At 42.4% G+C, this 18,981-nt stretch overlaps 1 protein-coding gene across 1 annotated transcript in view; it reads left to right on the forward strand.

Annotated features, from left to right (window-relative positions):
* dlp (glypican dally-like) overlaps window positions 1–18,981 on the forward strand; it is a 39,306-nt gene that overhangs the window by 13,548 nt on the left and 6,777 nt on the right. Inside the window, exons 2-7 of the mRNA XM_046627682.2 lie at window positions 14,688–14,858; window positions 16,463–16,605; window positions 17,203–17,451; window positions 17,646–17,814; window positions 18,212–18,617; window positions 18,796–18,965. Coding sequence (XP_046483638.1) covers window positions 14,688–14,858; window positions 16,463–16,605; window positions 17,203–17,451; window positions 17,646–17,814; window positions 18,212–18,617; window positions 18,796–18,965 — 1,308 coding nt within the window. The remainder of the gene's footprint in view (window positions 1–14,687; window positions 14,859–16,462; window positions 16,606–17,202; window positions 17,452–17,645; window positions 17,815–18,211; window positions 18,618–18,795; window positions 18,966–18,981) is intronic.

The following is an 18,981-nucleotide window of genomic DNA, read 5'->3' on the forward strand; positions in this document are numbered from 1 at the left end:
CAGATGCGTACGTGTGTGTATTTATTTAATCACGCAACGCGTGTGCCTGCGAGTGAGTATCTGTGTGCGGGCTACACTACCGGACATAACTTCATGACGACTCCCAGCCTCTTTCTCTTTCCGTCTCTCCTTCGGAGATTAGAGTCCTTTTACCAATGCACATATAGCCGATGTTATAGATACCTACCTGTGCAGCTAGCAGCGGTATAATGGGTATCACACTGCATTTGTTGCACCGCTGCATTGATTATAAGTATATATGCATTCGGTGAGGAATTCCATGCTGACTCGGCTGCTGCAGGTGCTTTTAACCCTAACCATATCAGATTTTATCCGATTGCACTTCCAACGCACTCGTATTTTTTTTATCAGATTTTTTTCTCCTACGTTCCGTTAATTTTTTTTTATCGTTTGTTTTTTCTTTTTTTTTTTTTTTGTCCTTGGACTCGTTTATAAAACTTTGAGCAACAATAATGATTTTCAGCTTTTTTTGGGGTTTTTCCATTTCTTTAATCGTTCTTATCTTTGTATTTCTGACCTATGACGTTAGCCCAGGGAGATAAGTTGTGAATATAACATAATCAGCAATAAACGAGCGAAATGAACAATTAAATACGATTATGTAAAAGAAACGTTGAAAAACAATATTAACTTTATAATACCTATAACGACGTAGTAAAATGCAAAATTATATAAAGAGAAAACAACCCGACGATAATAATTTTAAAACTGTACGCGAATTAAATTTTATTCCTAATCTTTCTTTAAATTTCATATTTATAACGCGGGGTATAAATATAATGCGTAATGACTTGCACAGTGCCTGCGACCGCCGCACACCATCATCATTTTTGCATTGTACAATATGCGTTTTGTATTATATACGGGCGCGTGAGAACTGCATCACGTGTTTTGTACGTCGAACTCTCTTTCTCTTTCTCTTTCTCTCCCTTTTTCTCGTTATAAGCGAGAGTGCAGCAGGGGGCTTTGGTTATACCATATCCCCAATTCTCTTTGACTGCACAAAAATTACGAAACGGAAAAAAAAACAACAAACACGAAACAACGAAAGTAAGAATTATACTCGGAATTATCTGAGTTATACACATAGTTATGTACATTTGAGTAAGTCCCAGCAACAATACCCTTAGCAACAAAAAATATTTTAATAAAACTCCTTACTTCCGAATAAATGACTTCTTCGTAAAAATAAAAAAATCAACACAGAAAATACAGTATTATGGGTGAAATGAAAAATTTGGAGTTGGTTTTACTTGGCGGGCCTTTTTAGGAAATGATTGGATGTATGTAATTACATACGCGTGTAAAACGTGAGATTCGTGCTCGAATGTCGATACTTTGTTCAATACGTCGAAGTAGTTACTTTTATACTCGATATTCTCTTTCTGTACCATAAGAAGAATACCATTTTATTTTCCAAAATTTAGCTAACAGAATTCACTTTTATGTTTGCGTATGTGTTTCTTAAATATGTGCATATGCTTGCATACATGGGTTGAACTAATGGGCTGTAATACGGCAAATTAATTGCCCTGTTATACAGGTAGTCCACATACAATTGTAAAAAGGCTCTCTATAGGTAGAGCTAGTCAAGGCAAGATGCATACGTGAAGCGATAATGATAAATTTTTATTTATTCCTCGTGGTATTTATCTGAAATGCCCGGCGTAGGGCAACTAACTCCGAATTTTTTATTACGTCCCGAAATCTATAATTCTTGTATTACTTTCTTATTTTTACGCAAGAGGTTGTGTACTTAGCAGTAAGGATTTTGATTTGAATATTTTTTTTAAGTAAGGGTATTGTGGCTGGTACTTGTTTGAATGTACATTGTCATTTTTGTGATTTTCTAATTGCAAAGTAAATTTTTGTTCCTGGTTTTCATTGTAATGTTTCATAACGCAAGGTTTTGGCACCAGAGATTTTCTTCAGCATTAACCCTTAGATGGCACACCGGGGTACGACATGACCCCAACAAATTTCGTTCCAATTTTAGCCGTTTTAAGTTTTAAAAATGATATATTTCGCGCATTCTACTCCTCATTTGAGGCAAAAATGTATAACGACTTTTTAATAAGATACATCGCTTCAACTCTCAAAATAAATTCCTTTTTCTGAGCAATCACTATCAAACGATTTTTATACTTGAATTAATATATCTTGAGTATATTCAGTGAAAATTTCAGATTTTCCAATTGGAAAATTTTACCAGAATTTTTTAACGATACCTGTTTTACTGAATTTTTCTAATTACTATAACAAATGAAATTTTTCTCAGTACATCGACCGAACAAAGCGACATCGACACCAGCTCTCATTTCTGCCTCCGTAAACTTCTCACTGATGTATGTAGATCGGTGTGACTTCTGCATGTAACGGTGCCTCTCTATGTTATCTTTATAGTCATACAAATTCCCAGAGAATAAGTCTTTTTATAAAGTGAATTCCTAACGACTGCATGGTCCGTCATTTGCCATAATTTAACGCGCACGCGCCACAATCCGAGCGCGGTTGTTTGTTAGGACGACCAACCGTCATAAATTTAGACGACAGTTCACCGCGACGTATGTAACCTCAAAAATTTGGAAAGTTTTTGGTGTTGAGCGCAACTGCCAGTGACAACAGTCAAAAAATGTTGAGGTTATATTTACGACAGTTGGTCGTCCTGGTAAGGAGCCGCTTTCGGATTGTAGCGCGTGCGCATCAAATTTCAGCAGACGTCGGAGCATGCGGTCGTTAGAAATTCACTCTGTACGACTGCGCTGTGAAGACCAAGACGAAAATCTGGTCTGAAAGTTGGCGACAAAAAATTTTTATCGAACTGACGATTCCGACAATTTCGCAGTTATTGTGAAAAGGGAGAAATATGCGATGGTATTTTCACCGGATAGGTTAAAACCTTCTTCTCTTCGTGGTAAAGAGACTGCGTCGGCTAGCACGTACGTTCTTATTATTTTTTTTCAATTTACTTGGCGCGAGATTCTACCGAGTCTCTTGATATATCGATAATATGTAAAACCGTGATACATCCTGCAGATACGAAAGGAGGTGGATAAGATGGAGGAATCGAGAACCGATAAAGTTTCACTCGTCGTTCGTTCGAGTCTGGATGTCTAGACATCAGGGCATGTGTACATATTTGTTGTGTATTTATACATGTACATTATATGTATATTTACATGGTATACAGCGTAGGTACAGCAGCAATCGGCTCGCTGCTGTTCCTGCGGTTGATGCTTTATCGGGAAATATCTTTCCGCGCTGTTCACTTTCGACGTTATGTGCCTGTAGGTGTATGTACAATTTATATACCTATACATTGTTGTAGATATATAAACAGAGAACGAAACGGTAGCTGCTGCAGGCCGATAGTTTATTATAGCAGCCTTACATCTATTTTACTCTATCTCACATTCTCAATTCCCGGTTATTTTATTTATTTTTTTTTTTGTTTCTTCGAACGAAATTCATGATGTGATAAGTTTTCATTCTAACCACTACTTTTTGTGTGTTCTGAAATTCAAATGTCAATCTGTTACATTAGGATAAAAAAAAAGGAAGAGAGAGAGAAAAAAAATTGAAACGAAAGGCGTGAAAAACTTTTATCTTATTTACGTAAAACGTCGAGATAAATTTATTACAAGTTACAACCAACGCGGCAGCGCAGCGAGGGAAATTTGTGCAGTTGCTGCTAGTCCTGCTGCCGATGCTAAGTTCATTCGATGCATGTTCTCTTGTTTACGCTTCGTCCTGTCTCTGAGGTGTATTTTACTCTTTAGAATCGTTTAGACACGCCGCGCATTACACGGGCACGTGCATACACATCCAGATATGCACTAGTAGCTAACATTATGCGTATGGTGTGCGGTGAGAAGAAGCGGAAGACGATTAAGACAGGAGAATACGACGAGCAAGAAGAAGAAACACTCGGTATTAGTTAACCAACAGCGGCAAAAACCTAGGTATTTGATTATTTTCAAAACGAAGATGAAGTATATTGCCGTGGAAAAAATATACAGAAGTACCAGGGAGAAGGATGGAAAAAAAGAGACGGAGAGGGAGCGAGAGAGAGAAGCTGACGGAAAGAATTAATGATAAGCACTGCGTGTACGACATGTCGTAGTTACATATGTAAAAGAAGCTGTAGCAAACCTGCGGGGTTTGGATTTCTCTAACTACGAACTTCCTGTTAAACACTCCCCACAGTGTTGTGTGTGAATGCTTTCTCTCTTTCTTCACCTCTCTGCATCGTCATGTAAACCGGATTTTTCAATCTCACTTTGAGTCCACCTTCAAATTCTACGCTTCTCCTGCAGCGAGAATTAATATTTAACACGTGTTTACGATATTATAATTTACCTGAACCCGTTACCCGTGAAATAACGAAACGATTCCGTTGAAAAATGTTTGTCGTAAGTCTTATAGTTTTTGAAATACAGACCGCGCAACTTCCACTAATCAGAAATCAATCTTACGTCTTGATACCGAATCCCACTCGGTCGCGGATTCGAATCGTTCTAATTTTAAATCCACGAGTCCCTCAAAATTCTCGCCAAAACAAAATCGTTTTGATTTTTTCCAAGGAATACAGAAATTGGTTCAAGAGTAGCATCAACGATGGATCAATTTATCGCTCTCCTTTCTTCGATCGAAATTCGAGTCCAAAAAATGCATTCGGCTGAAGAAATCATGGCATTCAAAATTTAGTATCTAAACTCTTTGTAAGTTAAGGGGTATTTTGTAGCTGAACGGCAGTTGCCAGGAGGAAAAGAGAAGAGAAAAAAAACAGAGAAGAGCCCGTGGGACGACGGGGGTGCGGGAAACTCGAGTGGGCATTCAATTCGGGATTATTCTTTTTGACGGTGGCGGTGGTGCTCTTCAAAGCCACTCGAGTAAGATTGTATCTTACATACTCGATCGACTTCAATTTCTGGGTCAAGTCTAGGTATGTATGTATGTACAATGTACATTGTACATACATCTACGACAAACGCAAATCCTACGCATTCCATTCCGAAATGCCTTCCCGATTCATCATCCTCTTCATCTTCTTATTTTCTACAGCCCGGTTGCAACGGTTAAACGAAATCCGTTAGATAAAAAAATCATTCGTCGCGCCCTTAATTCGGTCCCATACAACCGAACCTCGAGGAGGAGAGAGAAGTTGGGAAGAACACAATCATTGACCTAGAACGTAACCCTAACGGTTGCGAAGTCAGGGAACTTCATCGACATTGCAACATTCGGTACTTAGGTGCAGCCTATTCTTAACTTGTATCGAAGAACGCGCGCTTGTGAGCCGAGTAAATCAATCCTCGCTGCGTTTTCTTTCCAGATCTTCATCCTCACGAACACCGCCATCGTCATTATCATCATGACGCTGTAAAAGGATGGAATGACCGATGGTTGGACCCTGTATGATATTGATTCGTTGACGACTGCATTCCTGCATAAATAATCACCGAGTCCGACTCCCTCTTCCCTCCTACCACCCACCGCAATTATCATAAGACTTTTAATTATTTCGTTGCCTGTCCAACCAGCTAATCAACATATACCTACAAACACACACTTTTCGAGGGTGGTTACTCTCGCGCTCTTCACGCTCTTCACGATCCTCACACAGAGAGCAAATCATGGTGTACGTGGCACTAGATTAGGCAGGTATATGCCGCCCCGAGGAATGCCATACCGCTCGCTAGCTTCGCACTCGCCACTGATATTATAATAACATACCTCTGTATGCACGCATGTATAGAATTACGATATCTATGAGTGTAGAAAATTGATGGTGCTTCTAACCTTCGTTTAGAATAGTGGGAGGAGAAAGATCACAAAAAAAAAAATATGACAAATGGGATAAGAAGAATCGAAATTAATCCTGCGATATACCGAATAGTAAATATAACATCGAACCGAGTGGATTACAAACGAATACAATCACAGCTTAGTGTTTCGCGTCTTTGTTCACCTGTTACTGTTATTTTATAAAATACCCTCGTTATTTTACGTGTTATTTTCTGTATTATAATAATACTCTGGATCACGCTTCGTCTCACCTTTTTCAAATTGCTTTTTCTTTCTGCGCGCATCATTTCATTCGTATGCTTCCTTTTCTGCTGACTTCACCTTCATGTTCTTTGTCTCGTAACTTCATTTGCTGCTTCTTCTTCTTCTTCTTCTTCTTCTTCTTCTTCTTCTTCTTCTTCTTCTTCTTCATTAAAATCTTCAGACACACCTGGACAGGTTGAGAAACACTTTAAGGAAGGTACATATTGTATATAGATATACATATCGCGTATAGATTCGGTCGGGTGGCGGCGGTGGGTCAACTCGATCTCCCACGCGCTGCTGCCTGCAGACTCTCTCTCTCCCCTCTTCTCTTTCCATTTTTCTCTTTTTCGCCGTGTATATTCCCTCTCTCTTGTTCGGCCCGGTATGCCTTTAAAGATGCCGCCATCGAAGCCCGGTGTGCACTCTCTACGGCTGCTACCCGAGATAAGACGACCGCCGCACGGCTCCTTCTTCTCCTTCTTCTTCTTCTCCATCTTCTTATTCTTCTTCTTCTTCTTCGGGTCCAACGGCTTATGAATGTATAAGTGTAGGTATCGACTGATGAAGAGAACAGCTGATCGTCAGGGTCGGGTACGGCTTGAAGAATTCTATTACAGGATATTCAGAGGATAATCTGTGGTGGACCCAAGAGTAATCTGATGACGCTTAACCTGGCCGCTTTCCAGGGCAGAATTAGGGCCAGAGGCCCCGAATAGCTGTTAACTGCCGTTGCGAAGTTTGTTCAAAGATGAAGCGGGTTGTGCGCGATATCAAAACCCTTTGAATGCTGTTTCCCCGTCTCCGATAGACGGTTAGAAATGTTATCAAATAGCTGCCACGTATATTATACACTTGATGTAGCGTACGAAAATAATTGAGAAAGAAATCAATTACCGAATTGACCCCTGGCTTGTGTACGCTATATGGGGCATTCCATGTCTGCTCGACCTGTGTCTGACGATGACTTCCCTGATTTGGATCGCAGATTTTATGTGATTGTTTTGAATTTCGAAGATACGTGGGTTTTTTTTGAAATTTTTTGAATCGATTTGAAATATTTACAATTTTCAAAAAACGAACTTATTGATCAACACATTTTAAAAATCTGAAGAAATTCTCAAAACTCTTGTGTTACATATGGAAGTGTTTAAGCAACTGCCCGTAGCAAACTAACTCGTCATTCTATTTTTTCTGTATTTCTTTAGAAATAAGCTTTCAGAAAAAATAAGAAGGGAACGTCGTCCCACTTCGGTTCAATGTTAAAAAATTTTGATGTTTGACACATGACTTGTCAAAATTATTTGAAATCTTTGAATTGTACAGATTAATATGTTCGTCTCGAAAAAATTGTAGGTCATACAAGTCGATTCGGAAAATTCGAAGAATAATGAATGCCTTCGAGATTCAAAACGATCGTATAAAAAATTTCGAGAGTTAGACCCAGGTTGAGTTGACATTGAATGTCCCATATGTAATATGTCCCTTCACCCGTAGAAAGTTGTCATCTAGGCGGCAGTGAGTTACCAAATTTCGGATAAGATCCGAACAGGGCTGCCTGGTTTATCGAGTGGAACACAATTATCATTCACTTAAATGAATGTTCCACGCGTTTTTTACCCTCTCTTATCTCGTTTTTTTTTTCCTTCTCTTATCCATACATGTACGTCGATTCTTTTTCTTCGAAGATTATCGTACCTTACGCATGTGTTATTTCATCATCTTTAATATTACTGTAATTATTCGATGATTAACCGCAAAACATGCTTCTTTCTTGTTATTCTTGTTCCTGCTACCTACCAAGTGTGTCGCGGATTATCAAAAATTCGGTGAACCAACAGTGGTACACGTACACATGCAAATGGGCTCGGAGATGAGAATTTTCATTACACATCACAGACACACACACACACGTACGCGTGCGCACGCATAAATTTACTTCAAGTTATAGTTCTTGCGCAAACTTTTTCCATATTATACAAATACACATCGAAGTACGGGATGTGGTGTCGCGGTATTTGGAAATTCATGTATGTATACGTGTATACTATATAGCTCTCTTTCGTTGGGTTACGATTAGCTTTGCTTGTACTGCGGCTACATCGGCTCGAGCGTGTTCGAAGTGTCGAAACACAGCTTAATGATAATTTCCCCCTTTGCGCCAGACTCGTAAAGGAATCATGGACAACGTTCGAATCGTTCGAATGTCGAAAAACATCTTCGAGTTATTAAATTAAATAAAACATGTTGATTTCGCTCCGCCTTTAATCAGTTGGCTCACCTTGATCTTCTTCAGATGGAATTCTTTGGTTTTCTGGTTTTTTATTACTATTGCTAAGCGCAGATACGCACCAATTTTTTTTCTCCTCTAATATTTTGGCCGCATTTTGACGCATAAAAAATATTTTACCGCAACTTATGGCAAAGCGAGACACAATGACGAGACGGAGGTGGTGCAGGTACGCAATGTGAGTTATAAAACTGGTTTGGGCGATTTAAGAACGAACGAAGCACAGAGCATGCGGGGCATATTATTTGACCCAAGTTTAGTAGCTGCCAGGCTTCGGTCAGAGTCGGCAACATCACGACCATCCCGCGCATGCGTCTCAACAAGCTACCTTCACACCGGAAGAGTACCCATCATTTTTATTTTTTTTTCTTTCGTAACCCTGTAATTTTTGAAATTTTTGTACTAAAGCAGAGAAAAAAATTGATCGACAAGTCAACTGTGTATGAAAAAAATTTGTCGTTCGCGTATCGTGTTCGAAGAATTTAATTGCCTGTAAAAAACTGTCACGATATTTGGACGAACGTAAGGTCGTGAGTCTTGCAGTTTTCAAATTACAGTCCCTGCAATTTCCACCGATCGTGAATCGCGAGTTGCCTCCGCAGTGTTATAACGGTCAAAGCGCTGGATCCGATTGGTTGGAGCTTCGAGTAGATCTAGTTTGAAAACTACGAGTCCCGCGAAATTATCGATTGAACAAAATTGTCGCGTTTTCTTGCAAGGAATCCGATCATCGTTTCGTGACATAGATACACAGTTCGGAGAAATTTTTTTCTTTCACGGTGTGAGTTGGCTGTCGAAAGAATTTACGGCTGTAGGGTTTGTCAGCTAACGCCAAGCGTGGGTAAAGTAACACTTATTATAGTGTTGTGTCGCTAGGCGGCGAGATGAGTAACACTTCCCTCCTCTTTCCGCTTTCCTTGAGCTCCAAACTCTGCGTATGAAATCTAATTGATGCCCGTAACGAAGTTGAATGAAGGAATTAACCGAGGGGAATATTCATGTGACAATCTACTGTATATACCGAATACACAATGTGGAAGGTTTGTTGGGGTCCCATAATCATGTTTGTTCTTAGGGATGTGAAATCTGAATTTCTTTGATTCGAAAATCTGAGTGTTTGCTCGACAGGCTTTGCCCACCATTCATTCATTCATTTCTTCTCCTTCCGTCGTCATAACTATTCTCCTAAAGCGATTTCCGTACCTGGATCTGCCGATTGAATGGATACATTCAAGAATGCCCACCCGCATAGTTTGCGCAGGATGAGGATCAGGCTGAGGATCATCACCCGGGTATCCGCCATTCAGCATTTATAACGGGTCAACACTGCTGGAATATATAGCTAACTAACATACCGACATAATCTTACCTCAAGGAAGGATCGGCTGCAAGCTCAGCTCTCTGCAACAGCGTGTAATTGACGGTCAAAGGTAACATTACGCCACGCAATTAACCGGGGTTAAAAGTTAATTGCGGCTGAGCAGCACCAGTTTCCGTATTATATGCATTACAATATACACATACACTATAGGATAGATCGTCGGATACTTAACGCAGACGCAGATACCCTCGGTACAGGAAGACTCCTCCACTTCTTCGTGCAGTCTATCTATAATTAATTCACCACGTTTAGCTCTGCAGATGATACGGCGGTCTTCCTCTTCCTCTTCCTCTTCTTGCCCCTCAGTCGCACCACCTTACGGACACATTTCCTTATGTGTTTGAACCCTCCGCGACGAACATTTGCTGTCCCATAACGGTTCAGCATCGAATGAAAGGTTCCGCGAGTCCTCGAAGGGATATCAGTATCTGGGAGATATGAGAATCACTTACGGCTAGCATAAGGTACGAGTTTTTTAATCGGGGAATGAGAAAAAGGCATGAATTCAAAATTTAAGTAATGAATTGCCGTGCCCTGCGTCGTTGTTTAAAAACAGATGGTTATAATTAATCGAGAGAAAGACGACTGGGTCTCTCCGCATTCCTAAATACATAACTTGGGATCGTTTCCGAACCTACATACCTACATACCTGCATAACTCCTGCATACAACCGGTGTGGGTATAATGTGCATAGCTGTGGTATATATTTCTTTGTCAAAAAGAATTCCTCTCCGCACCCATCACCTGCACCGCTAGCACCAGTGCAGCAGCACCTTTTTGACTGCCCAGACGGGTGCCGACATGCGTATTTTACGCATACATACACCTAATACGGCGCCATCTTCGACCACGGCAGCGGCAGCTGCATTCGTTATATATGCGCGTGTAACCCTGCGTGGTGCTGATGCTGATGCTGATCCTGATTCTCCACCTCCTTTTCCTTATTCCTGTGCTTGAAAAAACCCTTCCAAATCATTTGGGTCTTGAACTCTGCGTCACCTGAGTGTGAAATTGCCGAAGATCCATGAGGACCGATGCCTCTTGCAACTTGCCGTCTTTAAATTTTAAAGTCATTTTTTTTCCAACCAGTTGTACATGACGTTTCTCTGGTCCTTCGTATTTGTTTATAAGTATTTGAATTCTGGTCGGCACACTAGGGTGTCAAATAGCTTCTTCCTCTTCCTCGTCTGCGCCTTATTCTTAACTCTTTTGTCCTCTTTTCATTCTTATTCTTATTCCTCCTCTTTTATGCCTCCTGCTATTCACCCTCCAGCATCCGTATGCAGGACCACCACCGTCACCCGATCGTTTCTCAAAGAAGGCGTCAAATAGGTCCATTTGTATTCAACACATAGGTACACGTCGTTCATACAGCAGTGGCCGTCATCGTCTCCGTCGACAGCGAAAACGACTGGAATAGTCTACAATATGTACCATAAACGTATACATCTATCGCCATTGTTGTCCCCGGAAGTGACAGTTTACTCTGGCATCCGGTGTTTTCTACATATAACAGTTCTACGTCACCAGCGTCGCGACGTTGGCGGTATGACTGTTATGATATACAGGACTTCGTCTCTTATCACGCTATGATGTCATCATATGATGCGGTACTGTATGATTGCGGTATACCAAAATAATGTCGAGTGTCAAGTGCCAAGTAGCGAAGTAATCCTGAGTAGCATACAAACCAAACTATGGTATAATATGATGATGTACCTTCTCTCACTTTTCGCATTGCGGTTGACGATTCATCGCGCAGTGCGGTAACGAGATGTTATCAAGGCCAACAACCGGTGACCGACCATTCAAGAGACAATAGGAGCAACTATGACGTTTCTAATTACAATACATATAATTCGTCTCCTTATTTCAGCCAAGCATTTTCGGAATGACGAACGAGTCGCAGATTGTGAGGTGTGACTATAATATCACGATTCAAAGAAGATCATTTGACATCTCGACACGGTCTGAGTCAAATTTGTGCTATTGCTCCAGCTGATGTGAACGTGTATGCTGAAGTTCGGAGAAGCGGTGCAAGGGCATTTGTAGAGTCTACAGTGTCTTATTGACCACCTGTTACACCCTCGAACGGAGCTTCATTGTTATCCGGTACGGGGTACCAATTGCAATAGTTACTCCTTCTTGATCCTGATGAGGCCGATTGTACCGCAGAGTGATGAAACGATGAAACTAAACTTGGACTTTGTTTGGGTTTGACTTACTCTTAGTTTGAAATGCCTGACCTAGACTCGGTAACATGAGTAGTAACAACGCCGCTGATTATGGTTATGATAATTGTAGCAGTGGCGAGAATAAGAAATCGTCAGTCTAAAGATCGTTAATCGAACATAAAATACTAGAGTTATTATTCACTATGCATATACCGGTGGCAATGGCGATCTCAGGAGACAGATACAAAGATGGTTCAACGTTCGTTGGTGACAATGACACGTACCTAGCTGTGAGTGCGGTATACCTATCCTACGTACTAAAAACGTTCTATCGGTTGTCTAGAACAGCCTACTGCAGGGGTGTCTCCTAGCAACCCTCGAGTTACTCTGTGTGTGTACGTGAGTAATGGTGTGCATGTATTATTTATTAAACTGACGAGTACGCATCGCTCCGGTGTTTGAGAAGGAGGATCCCTGGTGGCTTGAAACATTGAGAACCAGAATCAGTTGGAAGCGACACCTTATACTAAAACTCTTCACGATTGCTATACTCGTAAGTTCACTTGAGAACAATCGGACAGACTCGTTTCCAGAGGTCCCAACTTCCAGTGGTCCGAAAATTCGAACATAACTTCGAAGAGAATGGTTCGGTCTAGTGTTTGTTTGAGTGCTGAGATTAATCTCCGCCACACGTCGGCTTCCGATATAGAAAAAGTGAAGAGAGCTACTTCACTCATTCATTCGTTCGTTCATTCAGACGTTCTTCGAACCGCTGGAACGGGAAGGACGCGGTCTCTCTTATCGCGACTTCGTGTCGCCGAAGCGAGTGCAGTGGGGCTTCTATGAGCCGTTGCCTCCCTCGTGCCCGTGCCTACTCATATTTGCTGTATCTTGGAAGAGGGCCGGAGGCGCGATACCCGCCCGAACTCGAATCCCCCGCACCCATACCATCGCCTCGTGAATATTGATTTTCCTGGAAGACCGACACATCACACTTTACGTGTGAGTGTAGATACTGGTATAGTGGAAAGACGAGTCATACATCGGGTTGTCCTATGTGGTACGTGCCAGACTGTATCGCGGTGGACACGCTTGCTAGAGGTCATGAATCCGTGCGGTGAGCACACCATGAACGCTCTGTACTGATACGTTAGCTATACGCCGGGAGAATAACAGAGAGATTGATAGAAAGGGAAAGAGAGATAGTGGAGGACGAAGAACGAGAGATGCGTGTGTATATTGGTGGGTATGAATTACAATGGGGAATAACACGGCCTGATTAACGAACGAAATGTACCGAAAACTCACTATCTCTTTCTCTTTCTCTTGTGGTCGGTTTATTGATCTTGGATGGCCAAGAATACCACATATTTACCGAACTGCAGTACGTGCGCTTTCATTCCTTTCCATTTGACGAGGAGGTGGCAGCCTCGCGTTAGTTGGTTCGTGTATAAACGTTATTTTGACTGACGTGTTCACCGGGGGATGGACGAATTAGCCTTTCGAACGAACGACGATGAGAAGCGTAGGGAAGAGAAAGATAGAGTGAGTGAGTGATGGCTGACTGACGGAAACGCGATATCGACAATCATTGTCGGGAAAATATACTAAAAAAACGATTCGACTATTTTGTTTTAAAGCAACGCTAGAATGGATAAAAAGAGACGAAGAAGAGAATCAACGAAGGCACAATGCAGCAGCAGGGCGGAGGTGTCGAAGTGCGATGGGCGTCCAGATGGCTGGTAGAGTTTGTATTATAAGCGCCAGGCTTTTGAACAACACTGCAGCAGGCAGCATAAAAGCGGGACTCTGAATGAACGAGGATTTTAATTTATCGCCCTCGACTCGCAATTTCGTTTCTAAATGGTATTTTGTCGCTTTGCCACGGTGCTATGCGTGGTCCCTCTGAAAACGAGGGCTCGCCTCGTTTTCCACCGACTGATCCCCCCGCTGCATGAACCCACCAACCCTCCAATTACACTTCCAGTTGGACACTTTACCGTCATAGCACTGGATGTATGTATATACGTATAATACATGGCACATACCCACCGTACATACCCCCGCAGCGTTATCCATCCTCAATTCCCAATTCCCAATTCTACGTACATCCCTTATATATTATATACTCTCGAGCAGGCAGACAGCCATCCAAACCCGATTTACTAACCCAAAACGATGACGACTACGGTCCATCCCATTCCCAATTTACTCTCCGTATCCAGTCAATACAGTTTCACCCTAAAGAAACCGAAGGCGTCACGCCTGTGACTTTTGCTGTCAGAGACAAATTTCGATGGTGTGGGAGGATCTATTTTCATTATCTGTTTGTGCCATATCGACTGATCAAAAACATGGAGCTTATCAGCATGTTTTGCCAGATAACCGTCATAAATGCGAGATGCCGGAAAGTATTTTGCTATTGACGCAGGTTTTATCGTTCTGAAGAGAAGCCACCGTGGGGCAACACAGGTTTTGTTGTAGATGCAAGTGACATCTTAACATTTTGTTGTATCGACTGATATTTAATCGATGTAACAAAATCTGCGTTTCCCCACCCATATCTGATTGGTTCAATCAGAATTTTTTCTGAATACCTTGCCACAAACTGCCGCAATGACCAATTTATTTATTTATTTATTCAAGTATCATAAGTTCTCCGTTCCTCTTCTTTCATCGAATAAACGTATAATCCTTGTTCTTTGAGATTGAAATTACTTTTTTCATTCCTTCATATTCAATATCTTCTTTCATTTTTATACTTTCCAGCCCGTGAGTTGAAGACCTGCGGTGGCGTCAGTAGCGGCGGTGAAGTATGCTGCTCAGCTGACATGGAGCTAAGACTCCAGGCTCGAGCAAAGGACAAACACGAGAAGGCTACCAGAGACAGCCTTCACAGATGGCATCAGATATTCGCCACAAGGGCGACCAAGTTTCATGGTGAGCAATCAATCAGTTCGGTCTTACGAGATTCTTGGGCAATGTCGATGATCACCGACGTCATTATTCTTTATTCCCTGAATCCCATCCGGCACCCTTGTTTCAATCAAAAATCTCTCGCATTTTCGTTTTGCTTGGACGAGGTTATTTATCTTCATCTACCTTTGGACCATCAGTGTGACATTAGACTCCCCGGCTTCCGGTTATGGGAGCTTGTACAATGACTGGTCTAGATGGAGGCAAAGGTGTCCCCCCTCCATCTTCTTGGCGCTCTTGCAGCCTCCCCACCCGCCTTGTGGGGTTGGCACGATGGCAGCCACTCCGTGAATATGTGCGGACGGGTGGTTGGAAGGCATGGTAGTACATACCTAGTGGGTACGTAGACGAGAGGGTGTGGAGAAGAGGAGAAAGTCGGTCTGAGAGCAATTACAATGTCTGCCGACACCCCCAAAGGCTCTAGTCTCGGAGTTATAGAGTGGGGGGGGAGGGGGGGGGGTGCGCGAGAGAGACTGGAGCAAAGGCAGGCGAGAGTGGTGCAAAGTACAAAGCTGATGAAACCCTCTCTCGCTGCCCTCTCTTCCTTCTCTGATTCTACTCCCAGGGCTCGCCAAACGATGATAGCCGTGCGTTGGCTTGAGAGAGAAAATCAGAGGCAGAGGGAGACTGTGAGAGGGCAATAGAGAAAGGGACGAGGCAAGGTACTTGGACCGGACAGCAGGAAGCGGGCCAATGAGATTGAAATCTATTCCGTTGCCGACTACGACGACCTCAAACAGTCTGCTCTGCTGCCCCGTCATCACTATCGCTGTTTTGGAAGAGGCTTTTATGCGCGGATCGACTTGCTGGATATGGGGGGGGGGGGGGAGAAGTAATTATTATTCAACCGCAGGGTGTCACGTTCACTGCCAAGAGGAATTACTCTCTGCGGGTATCAGGATATCCGTATTATACCCTACACCCTATTTTGGGAAACGGTATATCGTCTCGAGGAAATACAACAGTTTCCGATGTGAAACTCTGGCGATTATTCATTTCGCGATTGTTTAGTCCTCATTAAAAGTCCGGCTTGTTGAATAGAAAATAGAGCTAATTGTTGTTGTATCAGTTTTTCCTTGCTTTTTCATCCATCGGAGAATGAGCTTAACTGCAGGTTCAACCGAAGCATTCATTTGCCTTTCAAACTTTGCGACGAATAAACCTAGTTGCCCACTTGACGGCCGGGGTTTTTTTTAAATTTTTTTATTTTTTTTCTCAACCGGATAAAAGTTTTGCCTCTGCTCGCTTTTCTCCTTAAACGCTCGGATAACTTTTTTAATTAAGACTGATCCGTTCCAACAACGCCACGGCGATTTTTTTTTCTTTTCCTTCACTACAAGCCATCGCACTTCGGGTAACTGGTTAAATTAGTGTGATATTCGTACCAGCTGCAGTTACTTGCAGAGCCCTGAAACGAATTTCCTCAACCTTGTACTCCCTGATGATTCCCGATTATGTTCCGATATGTTCAACCGACAATTTCTTCAGGCATCTACCTTGGATAAATTTTTGCAAAAAATTAACACCACTTCATATAAATCAGTCCTCTTCTTATTGACATTTTGCAGACTTTTTCAAAGATCTACTGGCGGCGAGTAAAAAAGGTTTTCACGAAATGTTCAAACGAACATACGGCGTTATTTATGAACAGAACGCCTACCTATTCACCGACCTGTTCAAGGAACTCGAGAACTACTACGCCAGGGGAACGGTAAGTCATTGCAACAAAAAAATCCGATGTCTCTATTGTTCAACCCTTTCTCCGCCAGATCGTTCTATATTTCTTTCTCTCTTCTATTCTTCCTCCGCCTTCCAAGCCTCTCCATAGATTTTATTCCTGGTAATGTAGAGAGTCAATCAATGATCTTAATGCATTGCTTTATCAAAGACTCATCGAATGTACATGGATCTACTGCTTTCAAGATTTTATTCTGCGTTCGTTGGTGCTGATAATCAACCTCGCGTTGCAGTTCTTCATAATATGTTATTTTCTATCTTATTATTCGTGAATCCGATTTTAGAGTTTGTTTGTGCGAATGCCCGATGCGGTTGGTCATAGCAGGCATGTGTAATAACCCATACTGAAATGCGAATCCGCGTGCGAGCGCAACGCTGAAACAACGAACTCGAGTTCACTGGCTCCCGCTTTCCCTCCTTCGCTCCTTCCCGCCTTATTCCAAGAATAGAACTAACCATTAAAGCTCTCCTTCGCTTCACTGCTAAAATATCGCTAATGAGTAAGACTCGTTGACTCATGAAAACGCTCTTTTTCCCCGACGATACCTAAAAGACACTTTTTTATTTGTAGGTCAACCTTGAAGACGCGATGGACAATTTCTTCAACGTCCTTTATCAGAAGATGTTCACGGTGATGAACAGCCAATATCAATTCGACGACAAGTATCTCGAGTGCGTTGGAGACCACATGAAGGAGATGAGCCCTTTCGGCGACGTTCCTCAAAAATTGAGTGTCCAGATAAAGCGATCGTTCGTTGCAACCAGGGCGTTCAGCCAGTCCTTGAACGTCGCTGCTGACGTTCTGAAGAACATGCAGACTGTGAGTTTAGTGGTGTTTGTTATTGTTTTTGTCTTTTGTAGAAAGTATTATTGACAGGATAATAAGAGTCCTTCTTTTGATGCGATAAGCCGAGAGGCTCCTCTTATTTCTTAAATCAGCACACACGCTCCATCATCGTCTCATGTGATTTAACCCGTGCGTAATCCGTCTATTGATGTAATCATTCCCTGCAGCTTAGATCATCTCCCGAATGCGCCGCAGCTTTAACCAGAATGACGGCGTGCCCATCATGCAGTGGCATTCCTGGTAATGTCTTGGCCTGCACGAATATGTGCAGCAACGTAATGAAGGGCTGTCTCGCTCAACATGCTGCGCTTGATGTCGACTGGAATCATTTTGTCGGTCAGTATGTTCATCCTCGTGTTTCAAAGAAACTTGAGAATTTATAAACATTGCTCAACACGCCTCGATCATCAGAATTCAATCACTCCTACACCGTGTCGCGTCACCGTAGTTGGTAGCTTGTGCTGGCGTAATCCAATTGTTCTAATTGATGTCCATGTACGCAAGCTTACTTCGTCCCACTCGTAATTAACATGACGCTATTATCCGGTCGACGATCTTAACAAGATAATTACTCAACCGCCGATGTACTTGGAACCCCTTCTCCGTATACGTTTAGTTTAATAAACCATGGTCTGATTCGTCGTTGACGTTAACTCAACGTCGACTCTACCTCTTGCAATCAGTCGGGCATAAACTGCGAAAATCGAAAACTTTGCTTCCTTACTCCAAACAGAGGCAGTTGACAAGGTCGCGGAGCGTCTTCTGGGTCCGTTCAACATCGAGGTGGTGGTCGAACCGATAGATATAAAGATATCGGAGGCAATCATGAACTTCCAAGAGAGTGGAGCTGACGTGTCACAGAGAGTTTTCTCTGGCTGTGGTAAACCGATATTGGGGAAAAGACGGAGGCGGGACAGCAGGGAACTCCAGCTCGAGTCGCTGAATTTCAATCAGGCTTCATCGGCCGAGGATAGAGCTCCTACCGCCGCCATGATGGACAAACTCGTAAAGGAGATCAGGCAGAGGATCAGAGATTCAAGACAATTCTGGACCTTACTTCCCTACCAATTATGCAACAACGGTCTCGTCGTTCCTCCTAGCAATACCAAAGAGTGCTGGAACGGGACTCACATTGACCAGTAAGTGTCTATCGCTCAAGGGGTTCACCGTTCGAGGACCCCTCGCATGAAGTCGAAGACCTTAATTGAATTCAAATGACTCCTCCCATATTCAAGAGTTTATGAAACCAAAAGACTGGAATTGAATTCAATACCACGCTCCGCAAGTTGTACCTCTGACTCTCTTCCTTTCGTTTAGGTACATATATCCAGTATCTTCGAGCGGTGAGATTCAGACTCTAAATCCCGAGGTCCAAGCCTCAGGACCAAAGGCAACGGTTGTCAAGGAGCAGCTATACGCTCTTTCGATGATCAGTAACAGGTTGAGGTTGGCCTTCAACGGTCAAGACGTCGATTGGATCGACACAGGTATGTCGGACGATGA

Source organism: Neodiprion pinetum, chromosome 5, assembly GCF_021155775.2.
Source record: "Neodiprion pinetum isolate iyNeoPine1 chromosome 5, iyNeoPine1.2, whole genome shotgun sequence".
NCBI classification, from domain to species: domain Eukaryota; kingdom Metazoa; phylum Arthropoda; class Insecta; order Hymenoptera; family Diprionidae; genus Neodiprion; species Neodiprion pinetum.